Source organism: Stegostoma tigrinum, chromosome 47, assembly GCF_030684315.1.
Source record: "Stegostoma tigrinum isolate sSteTig4 chromosome 47, sSteTig4.hap1, whole genome shotgun sequence".
In the NCBI taxonomy this organism is placed as follows: Eukaryota; Metazoa; Chordata; class Chondrichthyes; order Orectolobiformes; family Stegostomatidae; genus Stegostoma; species Stegostoma tigrinum.
The window spans coordinates 2,429,499-2,445,519 of NC_081400.1; the positions used below are offsets into that span (position 1 = coordinate 2,429,499).

General features: G+C 40.5%; 1 protein-coding gene across 1 annotated transcript in view; it reads left to right on the forward strand.

Annotated features, from left to right (window-relative positions):
• Nucleotides 1–4,264: 4,264 nt before the first annotated feature.
• LOC125449663 (SH2 domain-containing adapter protein E-like) overlaps nt 4,265–16,021 on the forward strand; it is a 30,671-nt gene continuing 18,914 nt past the window's right edge. The window contains exons 1-2 of the mRNA XM_048525511.2: nt 4,265–5,726; nt 9,174–9,303. Of these exons, the coding sequence (XP_048381468.1) occupies nt 4,620–5,726; nt 9,174–9,303 (1,237 nt within the window). The 5' untranslated portion in view covers nt 4,265–4,619. The remainder of the gene's footprint in view (nt 5,727–9,173; nt 9,304–16,021) is intronic.

The window sequence follows — 16,021 nt, forward strand, 5'->3', positions numbered from 1 at the left end:
CTCATGTTCTGTTAGAACACTAGATATGTTTAAACAGCTCATTCAGAAATATTATTACATACCTCTGGAATGTGTGGGAATTACATCTGGGTCTCCTGGTTCAAAGGTAGGAATGCCATCACTTGTACATTTCAATTAGATCCGTCCTCATCCTTGTAAGTTGTGCTGAATACAGGCCCAGTCAAACTAATCTGTCCGCACAGGACAATCCTGCCATCCCCAGAATCCGTTGAGTGAAGTTCCACTGCACTCCAGCTATTGCAAGTGTAACCTTACTTGGGTAGGGAGATCAAAACTGCATGCTAAATTCCAGCTGTGATCTCACCGAGGCATTGTAAGACATCCCTACTTCTGGATTCAAATCCTGTTTCAATGAGAGTTAATTTTACTTATTGAATTTAAGAAATAAGAGTAGGCTTAGACCATTTATCCATTAAGTCTGCCCCACCATTCCAAATTGGGTTTGTTTTATCATTGCAGAGACTGTTAGACGAAGCAAACATCACTGTCCACCCAATTCGTCAAGTCTGCCCAACATTCCCTCTAAGGAAAAAACAGAAGTTGCTGGAAAAACTCAGCAAGTCTGGCAGCATCTGTGGACAGAACACAGATCCATTCCAAAGAAGAGTCACTGGACCCAAAACATTAGCGCTGGTTTCTCCCCACGGATGTCACCAGTCCTGCTGAGTTATTTTCAGCAATATCTGTTTTTGTTTCTCATTTCCAGCATCCACAGTTCTTTGGATTTTTATTTTGCTCCTCCTGAGGACCATTGCTGGGAAGTGCCGGGCTCACCAAACAGCACACCAATGTATAGCCTCCACTTTCTGAAAGTTGCTGTGTATGGACCTCGGAGTTCTGCCGTTCAATAGATCATGACTGATCTAATTGTGACCTTAACCCCACCATAATTCTGAACTCCCTCTTCAATATATGATCTGTCTAACTCAGTGAACAGTTTTGATAGAATGGTTATGGATGAGGGAATATCCCTCTTCAATACATAATCTGTCTAACTCAGTGAACAGTTATAATAGAATGGTTATGGATGAGGGAATATCTCCTCTTGCAGGTAAGAGCATTACCAAGGCTGTAAATACATAATAGTTACCAATAGATGCACTGAAGAATTAAGAAAGTATTTCTTTACCCTAGGAGTACTCAGAATGGGGAACTCACTACTACAGGGAATAGTCGAAGCAAGAGAAAACTAGATAAGTATACAAGGGAGAAGGAAATAGGTAGAGAAGTCTCAAGTTGAGCGTAAACACCAGTATGAAATGATTGGGCTGAATGGCCTATTTCTATAATATGTACTATGTGTAATCCTACACACCAATGAATGAGCAGTTGGAGCGCCTGAGTGGCATGCGCATGTTTTCCTACTCTACATAGTTTATATTTCATTGTTTTCCTGTTTTCATCTAATCTCTATGATTTCAACCACACCAAATGCACTAGAGGCTTTAATAGCGAGAAGGGGGTTCACTGAGGTTTGAGTATCTCTAAAGATATTGCTGTGATAAAAGGGATGAATGTTTCTTTCTGATCTTTGTAATGGAATAGTATCAATAATTCCTGTAATTTGGTTGGTGCCTTCCCTTTCGTGAGAAACTCTTACGTTATTTTGTTTAAAGTGCATTGATTGCCTTGTGATTATGCTCAATGATTGGTCTGTATGCTAAAAAGTAAAGTTAAATTTATTGTCTATTGAGCCAGTTTTCACTTTGGGATCTGACTTGTCCAGTATTGCCATCAGTGTAGATCATGACAGCATTTTGTTGGCTTCAGGTGAGATCCTGAGGTGATAAAAGGTGCAATAATTGTGCAGATTCTTTCCTCCTTCTATTCTTTCACTCTTGCTTCCTTTCGGTCTTTAGCTACACCCCAGCCAGAGGGTATAAAGCAGTAATACTTGGAGATGATCTCACCTGAAGCCAACAAAATGCTGTCATGATCTACACTGATGGCAATACTGGACAAGTCAGATCCCAAAGTGAAAACTGGCTCAATAGACAATAAATTTAACTTTACTTTTTAGCATACAGACCAATCATTGAGCATAATCACAAGGCAATCAATGCACTTTAAACAAAATAACGTAAGAGTTTCTCACGAAAGGGAAGGCACCAACCAAATTACAGGAATTATTGATACTATTCCATTACAAAGATCAGAAAGAAACATTCATCCCTTTTATCACAGCAATATCTTTAGAGATACTCAAACCTCAGTGAACCCCCTTCTCGCTATTAAAGCCTCTAGTGCATTTGGTGTGGTTGAAATCATAGAGATTAGATGAAAACAGGAAAACAATGAAATATAAACTATGTAGAGTAGGAAAACATGCGCATGCCACTCAGGTGCTCCAACTGCTCATTCATTGGTGTGTAGGATTACACATAGTACATATTATAGAAATAGGCCATTCAGCCCAGTTATACTGAGCTCCATTGAGGTATACAAGACAAGTTGGACAAGTAAATATCACTTCTATATTTTACTGCTTTCTTCCATGTTTTCTCCTCCTCTCTTCACTGTACACTGCTGCTAGTGAGCTCCACCCACAACCCTAGTTGATACAAGTAGTGGATTGAGTCATGGATTTTAAAAAAATTCAGCCATAGGATGTAGGCATTACTGGCTAGGCCAGTATTTATTGTTCATCCCTAGGTGCTCCTGAAGAGGTGGTGGTGAGGTGTTTAAAAATCAAAAGAACTGCGGATGCTGTAAATCAGGAACAAAAACAAAGTTGCTACAAAAGCTCACCAGATCTGCCAGCATCTGTGGAGGAGAAAACAGAGTTAACGTTCGGGTCCGGTGACCTTTCCTCAGTGTTTTCTTGAACCATTGCAGTCTATGTGCTGTAGATAGACCCATAATGCTGTTAGGGTGGAATGCTCTGATTTGCATCACCCAAGACCGTCTGCTATGCCATATTAAATCACTACAGTATAGGGAAACAAGAAGAACCTTTCTCCCAAACTTAAATAATAAAATGTGAGGCTGGATGAACACAGCAGGCCAAGCAGCATCTCAGGAGCACAAAAGCTGACGTTTCGGGCCTAGACCCTTCATCAGAGAGCTCTCTGATGAAGGGTCTAGGCCCGAAACGTCAGCTTTTGTGCTCCTGAGATGCTGCTTGGCCTGCTGTGTTCATCCAGCCTCACATTTTATTATCTTGGAATCTCCAGCATCTGCAGTTCCCATTATCTCCCAAACTTAAATGTTTGCTTTTGTTTTAAATGAAAGAAACTTACTAATGCTCAGTTTGACGTGAATCCTGTTCCAATTAAGATCTCGCATCGCTTTCACGGAAAGACAGCGACTGCAAGGCTGGGAAGAAAGCAATGGAGGGAGCAGAGCACTCTGCCAGCATGTCGGCCAAAATTGACAGCAACAATGCCATCCTCGAAGAAGGGTCTAGGCCTGAAAAGTCAGCTTTCTTGCTCTTGTGATGCTGCTTGGCCTACTGTGTTCATCCAGCTCTACACCTCGTTATCTCTGACTTGGAACTTTGTCAGCATTACTTCATTGTCGCTGGGTAAAACTCGTGGAATTCTCTCCTTATAAGCACTGGTTATTGTACACCCGCAAGGAGTGCTGCAATTTGGAAAGGCTAATCGTCGCCACCTTATCAAGGGCAATTTATGATGGACTATAAATGCTGCTCTAGCTAGTAACACCCATATCCTCTGAAAGAATAAAAGTAAAGTCTCACTGATGTAAGGGAAATCAGCTGTTCATTCCATATCCCATTCATGTATGCATAGAACATGATGTGGAAATACTGGCCATGCCGTAGTTGAAGAGACATTTCTGAAAGACAAGAGACTTTTCAATGCTTTTCTCTGCATTTTGCATTCAGTGAGCGCCTGATTGTAGAACCTTGCGTGCAGAGGGTGTTTTGTGGATTTGTGGGATAGCGATCTCAATTTATTGCACAATATCACAGTGTAGATCACAGTTGTGTTGATAACAATATCAGGGAGAATTGTGATTCACAGCTTGAGACAAATTACTGTATTTGAAGTTAATAAAATATGTCTGAAAACTTTAAAAATGGGCCAGCTGACTCCTACCATAAACATTCACTCTGGGATTGATTGTGCTCAATTCAAACAGGAATGAGTACAATGGCAGTGAGATGGAAAATGTTTGCGTGGCTTTTTTTTTCAGCCACTGTTGAATTATCAGGTGTCCATAGAAGTGGAAGTGGCTGTAACTCGTGTCATCACTCAAACTCACAATGGCAGGAAGGTGGAGTTTGAAGGCTAACGAGAGGAGCAAGCTGTGTGGAATAGCCCACGTCTGCAACAGGCGGCGATCTTCAGAGGGAGAGAGGGAGGCTTTCAGACTGGAATCCCAGGAAAGCACAAAGTAGAAGAAAATGTAATTGTTGGATGGATAGCAGACTGTACTGTTCTAAAAACGCTGAATGTTTTTAACATTTATTTTTGACTAACTAGGTTAACACTTTTAAAACACACAAAGATTGTGCTGCACCTTCTGTTTGAGTTGTGTTTTAGATTGAGGTTGGAGACTTCCAGGACCAGTTGTGCTGTACTTGATATAAACCCAAGCCTGTGGCCGCGCAAGTTGTGCAATTGCTCCTCATTATGGCAAAGTGGTTCAAGGATTTCCAGCTGAGCTTGAAGACCCGACCAAAGCCAGAGGGCATGGGTGCAACCCGGACTAGAATGGATGGTGACGGAACAAACAGGAACCGGCGCGCCACTCAAGGTGAGGTGAACCCTCGGGGAACTGGAAGAGAGGTAAAAGGAGCTGTAGAGAGAGGGCACAATGAGTCAGAGTCGGGAAAACTCGGAAAAGCACCAAATGCCGGGATACAGGGAAAATCCGGGGGGACTCAAGGAAAGACAGGCAGTAGCACTCTGATACGAGGGAAAACCGAGACAAAAAAAAATTTAACTCAAGGGAAAAATCATACAGGATTGATAAAAAATGGATTGACAATCAAGAAGGATACCGGTAAACTGTCCAAAGGATCTGAGGAAATTGGAAATAGTATCCCTGGAAAAAACAGCAAAAGTTCCAATGTGGATCCTGGGAATGGTGAAGAAATTGGAAAAACAGTCAAAACTCCATCATTGAAACGGGGACAAAATTCCAGTAAGTCAGGACAAAGTTTTTCCGGGAAACTTGGCTTGAATCCAGGGAAAATTACAGGGAAGAATCCAGTCAAAACTGAATTGAAACCCGAACTGAAAGCTGGGAAAACTGATTCAAAAACTGAGAAAGTAGACTCAAAAGCGGTGAAAACTGATGTAAAAAGTGGAAAAACAGATATGAAAACCAGGAAGGCAGATTTGAAAAGTGCAAAGCCTGAAGCAAAATCCGGGAAAACGGCTGATTTGAAAACCAAGAAACCTGACTCAAAGGCTAACAGAACACCCAGTCAAAATCCTGGAAAAACTGGATTGAATCTTGGAAAAATAACTGGGACAAACACAGGGAAAAATGGATTGAAATCTGGGAAAGCAGGACAAAGTCCAGGGAAGACTGGATTGAACCTGGGGAAACTAACTGGGCAAAATTCTGGAAAAGCAGGATTAAACCCTGGAAAACTGTCAGGACCCAGTTACATTTTGCCTAAACACAGATTGATCAAAGTGGAAAATCAAGAGAAAAATGGAAAAAATCTGATGAATAGGATTCAGAATACAGTGGAGGATGAAGAAAATGGAAAAGCCAAACAAGACACGGTAAGGGACTGCTTAATACCTTAACTTTCTAGAGCGACTTATCACTTAACACAATGAACTACTTTTAAAGTGCAGTAACATATTACATGAGCAAATACATTTTGCACAAACCATAACCCACAGAAAGCTTTAGATGAATGATGCTTTATAGTATTTTTATGGTGGTGCAGGTTGAGGGAGTAATTTGCCTTGGACAGCAGAATTCATGTGCCTTTGTTTTATCCATCTGAATTGACATGTAGGACCTCGATTTGTTGCAAATAATAAAGATAGCCGTGAATTTCCATAGCACTTATCATAATCATGGGACATACTAGACCTCTTGACTGCCAATCACTAGTGTGTTAAGTTACTAAAGTAGCGTCCAATTTGAGCACAGCAAACACCCAAAAAACACCAGTGCAATCTTTTTTTTAATGATTTGGTTGAGGGATTAAATATTGGCCCATGACTTTAGGGAGAACTCTTCTGCCCATTTGCAGTGTATTTTACCTCCAGCGGAGAGGAAGAACAAAACCTTGGTTCAACACCTCATCTCTGCCAGCACTCCCTCAGTACCTCACTAAAGTGTTGTCTTATATTTTTGTGCTGAAGGCTTTTGGAGTGGAACTTGAACCTACAACGTTTCAGCTCAGGGACAAAAGGAGTAAAGGATGTCAGATTTGTATTGAGAAACTATTGTGAGAAGCACTGGTTGCGAAAGCGCATTCATTGGGTCACTGAGTAAATGGGATATTTGGTTTGCTGCTAAGCCAAACAACAGGAAGGTTCCACAGTCTGTCCAAGCTAAGGCTCCACAGCAGAGATCTGCAAATATCCATGAGGGAAGCTGCACTTGATGAGCAACTCTTGCTGAACATTGTATTATGTGGAAGTTGGTTGGAAAAGTATCTGAAAAGCCTTCGATAGTTGTGTAGCTTTCCAATGCTCTTCCAGTACGAAAGCATAAAGATTGACCAGTTGAATGAGGTCCAGGTGAGTTGTAGACCATATACCACCAAGAATTGACTGCAAAAGGAACAGGGGAGAATTTAGCGACAAAGTCAATTTATTGTACTTGATCTGTTCATTGCATCCACTGCTTTCTCTGGCAGTTATTTCCAAACACAAACCACTGACTGTGTAAAAATGTTGCCTCTCATGTCTTTTTTAAATCTTTCTCCTCACCCTAAAAATGTCCCCCAGTTTTGAGCTCCCCCAACCTCGGAGGGAAAATCCTTACCATTCACCTTATCTATGCTCCTCATAAAGTCAGTAACATCACCTCTTAACCACAATCATACAGCACCATTCACATCCTCAGGAAAAGCCTAACTTTTTCATAGCCTATTAGGTACTTTTTAGGTGAAGCCACTGTTGCAATGGAGAAAAATTGCAATTTTTTTGCACACAGCACAATCCCACAAGCATGAGGGCAGTTGTGACCAGATGTTCTATTTTAAAGACATGGTGGGAGGATAAATATTGGCTGCCTGTGAGAGATGTCACGCTGTTGTTGAAATTGCCCCATGAGATCTGAGATGGAATATGCGCCTTGATGTGATAACAACTCTGGGAGTTAGCATCTCTGACAAAGTAGTACTCACAGCGCTACACTGAGACAGTAAAATGGGATTATATGTTGAAGTCACTGCATTGAAGCCAAGATGTCCTGGCTAGAGATGAGCATGCTGTCCACTGAACCCTAGCTGACATTTAGTAGATGATGTGCAACATTTGGCTTTGAATGGTATCTTCATCATTGAAAATCGAATCATTATTTTCCAGTTTGCAATCACAGCCGTAATATAGCTCCCACATGCATGAGTCTTCAAAGCAGCTTCACAATTATACAAGTCCAGACACACTTGTTTCATGCATGTATGCACCTCAAACCTAAGAATATACTGGACAGAAAGAAACATGGCCAATGTCACACAGTATGTCCAGGTTTTCTGACCATGATTTTCCCTGTCTTCCTGGGCCCTTTCCATTGCAAGATTGATTTTTGGAGATCATTGTCCCACAATGTGGATGTCTCCGGCATTAAGTTCTGAGCCAGCTCAATGCAAAAGCATGCTAAGCTACATTTTATTCCTTGGATAATCAGTTAGTTTAACACAAGTAATAGGGTGTATTTTCCACACTTGTTCTTCATTGCTAATGGCAGTACTAATATATAGGTTTCACACAAAACTTGAGCTCATCCTTCATGAGAAAATACATGACTGCAAATTTTGTTTTAACCAATACCTTATGAAACTTATGAACTTTTGATAAACAGCAAAAATATATACATAAAATTAGTTTAGTGAAGTTTACTATATTATTCTGTTCAATTATTATAGTTTTTTAAAATGTATTTATCCTCAATATACATGTATATGTTGTTCAATCGAATGGCCACATGAAATACCAATAGTTAATTCAATTTTGAGTCAGTTTCTCCTCGAATGTTGCGATGTCTGTGTAGTCAATTGAGGGTACAACTGAGAAGACCCTGTATTAGTAAGTTTTATTTAAGGCAAAGTTGCATTATTTTTTAAGTGATTTATGCTGTCAATAAAGCATAACAATAATGTGTATATACCCTGTGTTACATTTCCCATTACTTGAATCATAGAATTCCTACAGTGTGGGAACAGGCCCTTCGGCCCAACCAGATCCATCCGCCAATAACCCACCGAATCTACACATTGTTGAACACTATGGGCATGGCCAATCCACCTAGCCTGTACATCTTTGGACTGTGGGAGAAAACCACAGCACCCAGAGGAAACTCTCACAGACACGGGGAGAATGCGCAAACTCCACACAGACAGTCACCTGAGGGCGAGATTGAACCCAGGTCCCTGGCGTTGTGAAGCAGTAGTACTAGCCACTGTGCTGCCCAAGGTGTAGGCTTCTTTTTGTGGACTTCTTGATTATCGGTAATATTTGATCAACTGGCACAATCCTGGTCCCGTAGATGCTGGTTAATAAAATGTTTGCTGTAATTAACACATCAAAACAGCATGGTACTTCGGACTGTAGCAATGACACTGTGGCTGATGAATTTCACACATCTGGGAACCAAAGGAGACCAGTTCCCCCATGAGAAGTTATTAAGCAGAGTGTAGATATTCCCCTGCTCAAAGGAAAGGGAGACTAGAGAACCTGTTAGGCTGAGATAGTAGGAACTGCAGATGCCGGAGAATCTGAGATAACAATGTGTAGAGCTGGATGAACACAGCAGGCCAAGCAGCATCATAGGAGCAGGAAAGCTGATGTTTCGGGCCTAGGCCCTTCTTCAGAGATCCTGTTAGGCTGTTCTTTGAGCTTTACAGAGGAGGCAGAGCAGATGTAGAGTCTTCAAGAGACAAAAATATAAACTAAAAATGGATCATATCACAGAAAACTAATGTGTTAATGAAATTAAATTCTCCCACTCTGAATACTGTGTGTCTGACTCAACTCCTTTCCATACAGGTAATCATTGTGGAGGATTATGCAGATCCCTATGATGCCAAGAAACGAGAGAAAGGACAGAATGATACAGAACGGGTGGGGGAGAATGATGGCTACATGGAACCATACGATGCACAGCAGATGATCACAGGTAGGGTGTCTAAACTGTGGAGTGAGGCAGCTTAGTTTTGCTAAGCCAGGATCAAGCTTGTTTCAAGAAGCTGCATTGCAGCTGGCATAGTCTGCTGCAGATTTGTTATGCATACCATGGATATGGAAGGTTTGAGCAATAAAGAAAGGCAGGACAGTCTGGGACTTTTTGACCGGAGTGGAGGAGGTTGAGACGCAACCTTATAGAAGTTTATGAAATAATGAGGGGAATAGATAGGAATAATGGTAGTTTTCTTTTTCCTTGAAGGAGGGATTTCAAGAAAAGGGGGCACAACTATAAGGTGAGAGAAGAGAGATTTAAAAAAAACACAAGGGGCAAATTTTTCACATGGGTGGCTTACATGTGGAATGAACTTCCTGAGGAAGTGGTGGATGTGGGTACAATACAATATTAAAAAGACATTTGGATAAGTACATTGAATAGGAAAGGTTTGGAGGGTTATGGGCCAGCAGCATGTAGGTGGGACCAGTTTAGTTTGGGATTATGTTATTTCTGAAGGGTCTGTCTCTGTGGTATATAACTTTATGACCCAGGACATTGATAAAAGGATCTTCTTATAGGTTGGCAAGGGATGTGTAAACACAACCTGGTACAAACTCTTTCTTCAGTCAGGTTTCCTCATTTTCTGTGAAGAAACATGAGACTTCTGCTTAATGTTGAACCTTAGCCTACCCAGTAGATAGAATGCAGTGACTGGGATCATTTAGGAAGAATTGTGCCATTTAGCATCATGTAATTCTGTTTAAGAGGAAGCTGGTTGAGCATGGAAGGGATATGTTGATAGGTTTATCTGAGGCAGGTGAGAAGAGGCTATTGTGGAGCATAAACAATCTGCTGCACTGAATGGCCTGTCTCTGCTATAAATGTGGGATTGTAATAACTTATATTTGCGAAGACTTTCCCTTGCTCTTTGTTACTACAGGCCGGTGTATTTCATTGCCTATTCTGAAACTTGCAGGATCTATTAAGGATTGCACTGTAGCATCCAGGTTATTTATGAGAATATATTTTCATTCCGAAGACAAATTGCAGTCTCATAAATTTGACTACAGTAAGACCTAAATTGACTTTGATACCAACAAGGCATTTACTCCATTTACTTTTTGAAATTATATTCATGCTTTGAGCCACAATTCATTCTCCTCCTCTTTTGAAGACATTGATTACTTTTTTAGACAGAGGACAAACCAGCACAAGGAATTTCTGGTTCCTCCCTGCAGCAACACTTGGTACCTCAGACAAGCAACTGTTCATGTTTTTATTCATTCATGGGACTTATGCTAGGATGATGTTTTCTATCCTTTCTTAATTCTCGTTGAGCAGGTGGCAGCGAGGCACCAATGTATGTAAATCTAGAAACTCAGCATTATTAAATTATTTTACAATGAAGAATGAGAGAGAAGTTGATGTACAAGAGTATGTAATCTTGCTATAATTGTCTTTGGTGAATGCACATCTGGAACGTTGTAAGTTTTGTCTTTGTGTCTCAAAAAGGATATATTTGTTTTTAAGGGGGTGTAACAAAGATTTACTAGATTGAATCTTAGGATGAGAGGGCAGTGCTGTGAGGAGAAATTGAGTAAATGGGCTGGAACTTAGAAGATTTAAAGGGTGATCTAATTCAAACATATAAAACTTTTGAGAGAGTTTGACAAGGTAGATGCTGAGAGGCTGTTTCCTCTAGTAGAGAGTTTAGGCTAGGGATGATAAGGCTCTATTTTAACTTTGTCTAAGTAAGTGAGTTTAGACCAAGTTAACATCAAGCCCCACACCTCCTGGATAAAGGTTCAGCCATTTACACCTGGGATGTGGAGAAGTCTTCTCTTCTCGGGTTTGTGAATGTGACTGGTTTCTCGTTTCTTACACGCTGATCCAGACCTTCTGAAAGTGAAAGTGGGAACCAAGTCTTATCCTAGCTGAGATTAGCAAACTTAGCACAGACCAGCACACGAACTGGGAGCATCATAAGCTGTCTGGTTTGATACCACATCACACTATGTAATTACCCACTGAGCTATTGTGCAAATAGTATCCTATTTTCTTTGTCAGACTGCTACCAGTGCTTTTGTTGATTAATTACTGGGTAAGAGAAGTTTAATAGAATATGCCCTTCACGTTTATCCCTCGCTTCTGAATTTGGGAATGTGGGGGAGGAATTAGCTTGTAGCACTCCACTCAGTGATGCCATGCACTGTTGCTCTAATGGGTGGTATTCCATCAATGTTGATCCCTGAATTTTACTTTCACTTTAAAAAATCCCATGGATTTTTCCTCCTTCCTACAATTTCAGTATGTTTGAATCAGAACTATTTGGTGGATTCCTCTGTGGTATGGTAAATTTTACTAATTGAACAACCCGAAGCATGCAAAAGGAAGGCAAAATACCGTGGATGCTGGAACAGAAAAAGCACTCAAGAAACCCAGAGGTATGGTGGTATCTGTGGAAAAAGAAACTAAGTTAATATTTCAAATGCAATATGACTCTTCTTCAGCGTCCAAGAGTCATACTGGGCTCAAAGCATTAACTCTGTTTCTCTCTCGATGAATGCTACCAGACTGGTTGAGTTTCTGCAACACTCTCTGCTTTACTTTTTGAACTGGACAAACTCAGGAAGTATTAGAGTTTGATCTCTCATCTTTTGGCTTTCAGCTTCAAATACACTGTAATTACTGTTGTAGCTCTTGGATTAGGGCTGGGTTAGATCAGGGTTCCTGCGCAAAGTGCACGCATGTGGATGACAGGTAAAGCCAGGTTGCCTCCTTTTGAAATAAAGCTATTGACATTCACTGATGAAACTTTCACATCATGAAGTATATTGAGGGTCTGCAGCTTTCCTGTGTACGCTAACAGAATCCTACCCTCTGGGGGAAAGAAGGAGGTGTAACAATGAGAAAAAGCAATTAAGGAAATTTCAATTTATTCTCCCATAGGACCTGAAAACTGTCACTCACAATGAATTTGCAGGCTTTTAAAATGTTATTGTAGCTCTGCCTAGTTCCTCCATCTCGATTTGTTTTGTCTTTTTTCCATTCTTACTAATCTGGGTATTCTGTAATGTGAATCTTTCGTTTCTCAATTCTCAAGGAGGACAATCCTTCTCAAAGTACACATGTATTTTAAACAGAAGCATCTGAACTTGGTAAATTTGCTTTGTAATCCTACTAAAAAGGGAGGATACTGTGTTGATGAGACAAATCACAGAAAGCTGGCATTGGTATAAGCCTGCAAACGTTCTCTTCCTTGCAGCCCAGTTCCTGTGACCGGGTCAGGGGTGGCTTTCAGAAAGCGACGCCTTGCTGGCGGAAAGCGGCGAGTTTTTTCCTGCCCTCGTGTGAGGGAGAGATAAGGACGCCGGGGAGGGGGAAGTGACAAGGTCAGTGCTGACCTTTCAGGTTGTGACTTCTGAACCTGGTTGCAGTGAGTCAGATGCTGATATACTATATAGCTTATGAAGTCTCTTTAAAAATACCCCCACCACCATCACCTTCCCCATATTCATGCTGAGAATGCCTGAAGGAAATTGGATCATGCGTGGCACCACATTCTCAAAATATGAGGGATTCTTATACACTTAGTTCTGTTTCTCATCCACTTTAATCATATGTTTACTGCTTGCTGGAGGCAGCCTTGGATCAGCTGATTTGTGTAACAGTGTCTTTATGTGTATATAAATTATCCTTTCATTTTTTCAAAAGAAATCCCTGCTTCTCAGCAGGCTACCTTTGCGCTTTTCAACTTGTCTCTGCTGATGCAACTTGGCCTCCCAATCTGAAGGTTGTGGCTTTGAATCCCAGTCCAGGATTTGAGAGTTTGTATTCCAGGCTGTCACTGTGTTGCAGTACCAAGGGAATGCTTTACCTTTTCTGATGATTTTTGGATGAAATATTAACCCAAAGATCGTTCTGCATATTCTGCTGGTGAAGTTGGGTGATAACCACCCATTACTCCATATGAAGACAGGAGATGCGTCTGATATCCTATCAAAATATCTCCCTTGACCAAAAGGTGAATTAACTGTTTATCTTGTTACTTCTGTGACTTTGCAACATTGGAAATAGCTGCTGTATTAGTTTGTACAACTATAGAATCTTACAGAACAGGGGAAGGCCATTTGGTGCATTGTTTGACAATCAAATCATAGTAGAAATATGGTGCAGAAGGAGACCATTTGGCCCAACATGTCTGCACCAGCTCTTTAAATAAGCATTATCACCTAGTACCAATGTCCTGCTTTTGCCCATTATCTTTGCACATTATTTTTCTCCAAATAATCATTCAATACCCTTATAAATACCTCAATTTAACCTGCTGACACCATATTTAAGTACAGTGCATTCAATATCCTAAATACTCGCTGTTGGAAAAAAAATTATCCTTGTAATACATACCCTCCTTTTGCAAATCACTTTGTAAATTGGTGCCCTCTAGCTCTTGATCCACTTGCTAATGTGAGCAGTTCCTGCCCATCTACTTAATTGACCAAAGTCATGATTTTGAAAACCTATATCTGATCTGATCTTAGTTTTGTTCTCTTCAGGGAGAACACTCTCAACCTATACCATTTCTGTTACTATCCTTTCAAGGAGCTACACAACTAGTCCCACTTCCCTGCTGTTTTCCAATAGCCTACATAACCATTTCCTGCATTTCAAATTGCCTCATTGGAGTGAAACAGTTTGAACTGTTTCTGATCTGAGCAACGTTGTAGGGTACTTTTAAATTCCCAATTTTTTTCCTTAAATCTGCAGTTGAAATTGTCCCCCTTTTCTGATTGAATTATTCCTTTTGTAGCTTTTGGTGCCAACAGTGGCTGTGTTCATTGCTCATCCAAGCAGTCTCATGTGTGATGCATTGAAAATTGAGACTGCCTCACTGTGTCATTGATGCTATTGCTCCATGTTCCTCACAACTTGATGATATTAAACCCAAATCCAACAGCATTAACATTTGCAGTGCTTCTTATCTACAGCTTCAGGAGTCTTGCAACAATCTTGGCATAGCAATTGGTTATCAATTGTTTAGAAAGCCTGAAGAAAGGGGCATCAGATATTGTTTTTATTCTGTACTCTTTTTAATTCATTCATGGAATGTGGGCATTTTTGGCAAGGCCTAACATATATTGCCCCACCCTAGTTGCATTTGGGAAGACAGTGATATACAGTTTTCTTCAATTCAACTGAAAGGCTTACTGGACCATTCAGCGGTCATTTAAGAGTCAGCCATATTGTTGTGAGTCTGGTGTCACATGTAAGCCAGACAAGGCAAAAGTGGTAGATTTCCTTTCCAAGAACATGAGTAAACTGGATTTATTTTACAACAATCAGCTGGTTTCATGGCCTCCATTACAGACATTAGTATTTTATTCTAGAGTTATTTCATGAATTGAATTTATATTCCACAACTGCTGTCGTATTTTAACTCAAGTCTCCAACTTATTAGTCCAGGCCTGTGTATACTCAGCGACATGACCACAGTGCTTCTATATACTAATGGAATTGTTGAGTATCTAGAGAATGAGGGCTAGTCAGTAAAGTGAGGAAATATATACTATGTAACAAAGTTCATTATCTTGATAGAGGGCATCTGCATTAATGCATTCCTGGTGGCCAGAAAGTCCAATTACTATGACTAGAACCTTCCTGACATCAACTTACACCCTGTAGAATCACAAGAATGACAACACAGCTTATTTGGCCCATTGTGTATGAGGTACTTTAAGATATTTTAGAGAGATAGGTACTGTGCTTCAAATTGTGCATTTTATTTTTTGGTTATATTTTCGTCACAATGTCCTCACATTTGCCATTTCTCTTGTTAAAACTGTCTATTTTTGTGAAGTTCTCTGATCCCTTTACTTTTTCAAACATTTATTCAAATTCTGTGTAAATTTATGTCTGAACCTCAGTAGCCACATGTGGTTAAATGTTCCTGGAATTGTTTGCCTTTTGACTATGAATGGATGTTTACTATTTTTATTTACTATTATTTTCACCAGCCATATCTTACTGACAGCAGTAAGATATCTAGTATTCTGGGCTATGACATGAATATCAGGTAGGATTCCAGCTTCTGATTCACATATGCCTCTTGTACCTAAAAAAGCCCTCAACTCCTATTTTTGTGATCTCCTTCAGCCATGCAACCCTCCTGTCTGTTTTTCTGGCCTCTTATGCATTCTGATTCCCATCGCTCCATCCCTTGGCAGGGGGATTATGTTTCAGATGTCTGGGCCCTACAGTTATTTCCTCCCTAAACCTTTCCATTCTCCTCCTTTAAGATCAGGTCCTTATGGTCTACCTCTGTCAAACATTTGGTCACCTGCCTTATTACCGCCTTCTGTGTCTCAGTGTGGAATATTGCTTGATACCTTTTGTGAGAAGCCCCTTGGGACATTTTATGTTAGAGGCCCTATATAAATACAAGTTGTTTTGTACCATAACTCCTACTGAACAATGTGTTTTTATATGCTTCTGGATTTTGGTAGAGGCTAGAGTAAGGTTCTTCCTAACACCAACATTTGCTGATCAGGCTGAGACACAAAGAAGGTGACCAGTTAAGCGAAGTGGGTCTGCCATAGCCTATGGAATGCAACCCTGTTGAGATTCACTGCCCTCAAGAGAGAAAGAAAGAAAATTAGCCAGAAATTTTAAAAATTGGGAAAGGAAGACTCAGTAAGTAACAGGAGCATGCTCTCTG